This window comes from Crocodylus porosus, unplaced genomic scaffold, assembly GCF_001723895.1.
Source record: "Crocodylus porosus isolate Cpor-Errol unplaced genomic scaffold, CroPor_comp1, whole genome shotgun sequence".
Lineage (NCBI taxonomy): Eukaryota > Metazoa > Chordata > Crocodylia > Crocodylidae > Crocodylus > Crocodylus porosus.
The window spans coordinates 3,380,267-3,386,094 of NW_017728906.1; the positions used below are offsets into that span (position 1 = coordinate 3,380,267).

The following is a 5,828-nucleotide window of genomic DNA, read 5'->3' on the forward strand; positions in this document are numbered from 1 at the left end:
CTTTGAGTCCGACCCAGCTCCACCCCAACTCTCCCCCACTTCAGGTCTGGCCCTACTTCACCCTCCCTGCTTCAGGTCCAACCCCACTCCTCTCCCTCCCTCCACCCCCACTGCTTCGGGTCTGACTCTGCTCCCCCCACCCCTGTGCCACTTCAGGTCCAACCCCATTGCCCTTTCCCCCCATCACTTTACATCCATCCCCCCTTCCTCCCTGCACCACTTCGGTTCAGCCCTGCTCCCCCACCTGCTGCTTCAGGTCTGACCCTGCTCCTCCCCATTCACCTCGCCACTCCAGGTCCCCTTGGCTCTTGTCCACCTGCTTCCCCACTCCTCTCCTTCCTTGCCGGCTGTTCTGGGGGGCATCCAGTCAGGCGGCAGCCAATCGCCTCCTGCCCGATCCACAACGCACATTTAGTTTGCCAGAAGCGTTACAGACAGACGGACACACATACAAAATAAGCCTTTTATTATATTAGAATTTTCATGGTTGATTATGCTGTTGTATGAAAACAAACTCTAAACTCGGTGCTTTTGAATCTCATACTTTGCTCAGATTTGTCCTCCTGAAGTAAAGAACAAGCAAACATCTCAGGAGCAGTCTGAAGTTGTTGAAATTGTAGCAGAAGATAATGACCCAGACATCATCTATGTAAGAAGCCATTTTACCCTATTTAAAAACCCAAAGATAATTGGCAGTGTCAGTAGAAAACCTGGAGTGTATTTGTCACCCTAATTATTTTTTTGCTACTTGGAAATTGCTCTTGTGCCAGCAACAGGGTTTGGGCATAACTGTCTAAAGTGCTGTTAAAATATTTTAGCAAAACTATCTATGGATTATGGTTGAACTGTGGTAACAAAAAGTATTTTTATGCAGTAGATAATGTAGCGTAGATAGGACCTAAGTAACTTAAAGCTAGTAATACTCTGTCAACTAGTTCTGAGCTCTCTAAACCCCTCTGTTGAAATATCACTTGTCTTAATTACTTGTGGATCATCTGCTCTAAAGTGCTGGTTTGTTCATAAAACTTGAAAAGGTAGTTTTGCTAATATAATGAAAATCAGTCCATAAAACAATAAACCTCCCATATAGGCACAATTAGCACATACTTACAACTAATTATAGAACTGTAATTAATTTAGAATAGTTCCAAAACCCCATAAATCTCAGCCTTTTAACAGCTCAGTATGTTTCCTCCAAAACAGACAGGCCACCAACAAAGTGGATGAGATTCACATGTGTTAGAATTTGGATTTTAAATTTAACAACTCTGGAGTCCGATGGTAAAAGCCATAACGAACAGAATTACAAAGATAAAGTAGAGGAGCTCATCCCCTAAAAACACCACAAAGTAATTATCTTGGAGTCAAGGAAGGTAAAGCATGAAATCTAGATTGACCAGGGTAAGGTGAATAGAGTAATACCCAGGTATTAAAATGCATTTGTTGCAATGCTGTACTGGAGGTGAGGAACTCTTTTAAAATATGGCAAGTGTGACAGGAAAACTTTCTCTTTCTGTTGTAAGCCAGCTAGCAGGAGAAATATAACTGTTACGTGACACTTCAAATACATAAAGGGGAAAGCCTGTAAATAAAGCGGTAGTTGTTGTGAAGCTTGGACAGATTGGAGAGCTACATTAAAAATAAAAGCAGTTGATGTAAGAAGACTCTCTGGCTGAACTCTTGAAGTGACAGCAAAATAATTTCCTTACAGTTAAAGGGAAACAGTGAAGGTTTAAGTACAAATAATTGACAATGCATTCTGATAGCAGAACTGTTATTGAGGAAATAACTAAAGTATGTTGTTGACAGACCAAGGACCTCAACCCTTAGGGGAGTGTGACAATGGGGGATGGCATTGTAGACACCTTGGGTGACTGGTACCTCCTGATTCTGTGGGGGGGGGCCACAGATCACCAATGGCGGGGGAAGGGAGGGTCTCCCAGCAGCCAATAGCCTACCAGGGGGAGACCACTTCTACTGGCACTTCAATTTTGCAGCTGGTGCTTCCAGGGGGTGCACGGCCAATCTCAGGGGGTGCACATACATCCCCTATGCATCGCTAATGGTAGATATTATTAAATGTGATGACCCAGATTAATTATAATTGTTTTAAGTCTTCTATCTTGGATTTTCTATAGAAAAATATTTATAGATATGCAAATAATGCTGTGTGTAAATAGTAGTGTGGTACAGTAGAACTAAACACTTCATAGGTGGAACCACCTGACTTGAGTTTCCAGGCTTGTCGCTGAGCCACTGGGTGCTAAACAGCAAAGTGACTTATCCAACATTGATTTTTACCACCTGTTAATTAGGGTCTATGTTGCTGGATACAAATAACAAGAAATGTTGTGAGTTAGGCAGGATAATAGGCTTGTGATCTGTGTTTCTTGCATTAATTATTCGGGGGTTTTTATTATTGTGTTAGCCCAAAACTGAAAGTATGGACACCTACAGAAAAAAAGCCTGCCATATTTGAGGTCAGGAAGGAATTTGGTATGGACTGTGGAGGTTTTTGCCTTCCTCTGGAGCAGGCAGCCAGTCTGGCCCTGCAAGTGAAAGGAAGAAGAGTTCTGCAGCAAGCTGGTTATGGCTAAGTTAATGCCATATGGTTACTATAACTCTGGTTACCCAAATAGGTTGGTGTACAAATTCAGACACTTCTTTATTACCACATCTATTAAATTATTCTCAAATCATTTAAATCTTAGGATACATCTATAGCAACTGAAGTTGCATTTGCAAGCAAAGTAGTTGCAAATCAGATGTTGTTCCAACTGTAACTACTCTGACTAGAACATCATTAGACATTCAGCTCCTGTTTTACTTGTCTGCACTCTGGTTTCCAGGTGATTATTAAAAGAACAACAAACCAGGGATGAGTTTAGGCTGATACTGCACTTTCTTCTCTATTTCACTTGCATGCATTGTTCATTGTCAAGGAGACAGCAGAAGTGGGACAATTTAACCTATATTTTAGTGCATAGTTGCACACAATACAAAATATGATAAAAATGGGAATGCACTGGGAACTAGTTATTATGTTAAAACCTGACTGCTGAGCCATCCTAACATACTGTGGCAGAGCACCTTTGGTGTCTGCCACTTTAAGAGCCTGCAGAGGCGACCGGCAGGTGCGGCTCAGCTCTGATGAGCGGCCATTTTAAGATTCAGGCAAGCAGAGTTGGAGGCAGCACTCTGCTGCCTGGAACCAAGGAAACAACATCTCCCAGTGGAGCTGGTGCTCTGGTAACATCAGGAGGTAAGGGCAAGAGCTGATGGCGATGGTTAGGAGGTTCCTGGTCCTGGACATGACCTGAAATTGCACCCTGCTGGGGATGGGTGGTCTGGTGGGGCTGTTTGTGGTGGAATAGCCCCCTAGAAATGTCAGGCCAGTTACCACCCCAGTGGAAGGCACCTGAACCCCAGCCCCCACAGAGGCAGCTGGGGGCCAGGCACAGCTGTGGCCACCTGAGCCTGTGTGGGATGCAAGACCCCAGAGAGTGGAGAGTGGGGCCAGGCATGGCTGCGGCCACCTGAGTCTGTGGGATGTGTGTGGCCCCAGGCCCCAGCGTAGGGGGGACAGAGAATGGGCCTCAATGGAGGCAAAGGTGTAGAGCAGGGTGGTGTGGGACACCTGACAGCCTGCATCCGAGTGGCAGTAGGGAGGCCTGGAGAGCCTAGTGAAGAGGCAAGGAGCCCAGCTGCTAGGAGCCCCAACTGTGCATGTATGTGGGAGAAGGAGCCCAGTGACAGTGAGGGGCTAAGAGCCTAAGGAGAGAGGCTGGAGTTAGGGGCTGGGATATAGTAACAACATGTGAATGCCAAGAGGGGCAAGTAGTGAGGCCCCATGAACAGGGGGCCTGAGATGAGGTCCTGTGAGGAAAGGATCCAGATGACTTGAGGGTAGGCCCTGCTAACTTGGGAGCCAGGTTAGATCCAGGTAAGCCTTTGGGTGCCTGAGGCCACAGGTGGGCCAGAGGCCGATTGGGTGCAGCGGCTGAGGAAATACCATGGGTAAGCAGCAGGTCGAGTCAGGAACCCCTAATTCAGAGCAACTGGGTTTATGACCCGGTGAGGAGCTAGAGGCAGAGTCACTCCAATGTTCTGCAAACCTCCCAGTGCTTGCTCAAATGAGGGTCCCAGAAGAGGCCACACGCTTGCTGACCAGGAAGTGCAGGGAAACAAGCCCCAGGACCCTTTGGGCATGAGTAGGGTGAGTGTGGCTGTGGAAAAAGGAGGGGTGGTATGAGAGTGGCCCCACAAATGGGCAATATGATAGAAACCATGTGAGAAGCGGTGGAGTGGGAGAGGCCTTAGTGGGAGGGAGGCGGTATGAGTGTGGTCTGTAAGAGGGCAGAAAGCGAGAAACCTAACACTGGGATGAGGCCGGAGCAGAACTCAGCTGTTAAGAACATCTGTGAGACTTGGGATGCAGTACAGGGGTAGTTGGAGAACTACCCAACATAAGCCCCAGGAGAACAAGGCATCTGAAGGGCAGCCTCCCGCCTTATTAAGAACCAACTAAAAGACAACAAGGCATGGCAGGAAAGAAAGGTGGGTGGCATGCCCAGAGGCAGGTGAGGAGACTACCACTGTGGCTAGTCAGGGAGTTTCCACTTTGCCACACATACATATGAAGAATAAGGGTCCAGCAACAGCTGTGCTTTGACTCGTCTCAGATAATAGGGCAGATTTATGTCAGTGGGGCTCTGTCCCATGTTGAACATGCACTATGCCAGGTACAGGTCTGAGTAGCCTTCTGTCCAGAAGCCAGTCCATCCTTGAGTTTCTTAACTTGCATTGGATTGTGTGTACACAGTAATTGCTCTCCATCAGTTTTAAGAAGATGTGAGTTTTAAGAGAGAACAGCTCTTATATTTCCTCAAGTGGAAGAACTCTTGCTGTGTCTGGCCTTTGTACAGGAAACAGATAAAATAGCAATGGTATTTAAGAAATGCAGAACTCTAGAACTCTTGGCTCAGATATAAAACCTTTTATTAGACCAAACTAAGACATCACTAAAAAAAAGTCTTTCTGCTATGGTATTTATGCACTTTTCAGCTGCATGAGTGTCAGTGCAGTCTGATTGTCATTCTTCAAATGGTGCTGGAATACCTTTTTCACAGCCATTATAGAAATGCCTGTAAACACTCTTATCAAATGATGTTTCTTTTTTCCTCTTAAGTGGCCATATGATTCATTTTGAAAACAGTGGATCTCTCTTGGTACATAGCACACCATTCATCCCAATCGCTGTTGGTTCCCTGAAACTTTTAAGCTCATCTGCTGATTTCTTATTTCTCTTAAACAACATATCTGACATTACTTCTTGCTCAGAGTACATTTGCGTGATCACAGCTGGCAATCGCAATTCTGCCAGTTGGTGACAAATTCAGTTAGACAAATACCTCCTCTCATGAGAACTATCATTGCTTTTCTGTTATGGTGCAGCCTCAAGAAATAACAAAATAATTCCTATTTTGTTTTGTTTTTTAATAATGGGGTAGCTCCTTTATGCTAAACCTTAAGTTTACTAACTTCCTCTTATTCCCCTTAAGTCCTGCATTTCTTGCCTCAAGTATTTGTATATAGTCTTTCTATTACGTTTGTATCACTTGCCATACAGGCCCTCTTGACTTGAGGGAAACTTCTGATATCTTTTTTTAGACGATAGATGATGCAAATCAATCAAACTCTTGTTATGTATTTCATAGATTTCATAGACATCAGGGCTGGAAGGGACCTCGGGAGATCAAGTCCAGCCCCCTGCCCAAAGGGCAGGAAGTCAGCTGGGGTCACAGGATCCCAGCAAGATAAACATCCAA

At 45.3% G+C, this 5,828-nt stretch overlaps 1 protein-coding gene across 1 annotated transcript in view; it reads left to right on the forward strand.

Moving 5' to 3' along the window:
• MORC1 (MORC family CW-type zinc finger 1) overlaps window positions 1-5,828 on the forward strand; it is a 94,365-nt gene that overhangs the window by 55,627 nt on the left and 32,910 nt on the right. The window contains exon 24 of the mRNA XM_019557094.1: window positions 554-649. Coding sequence (XP_019412639.1) covers window positions 554-649 — 96 coding nt within the window. The remainder of the gene's footprint in view (window positions 1-553; window positions 650-5,828) is intronic.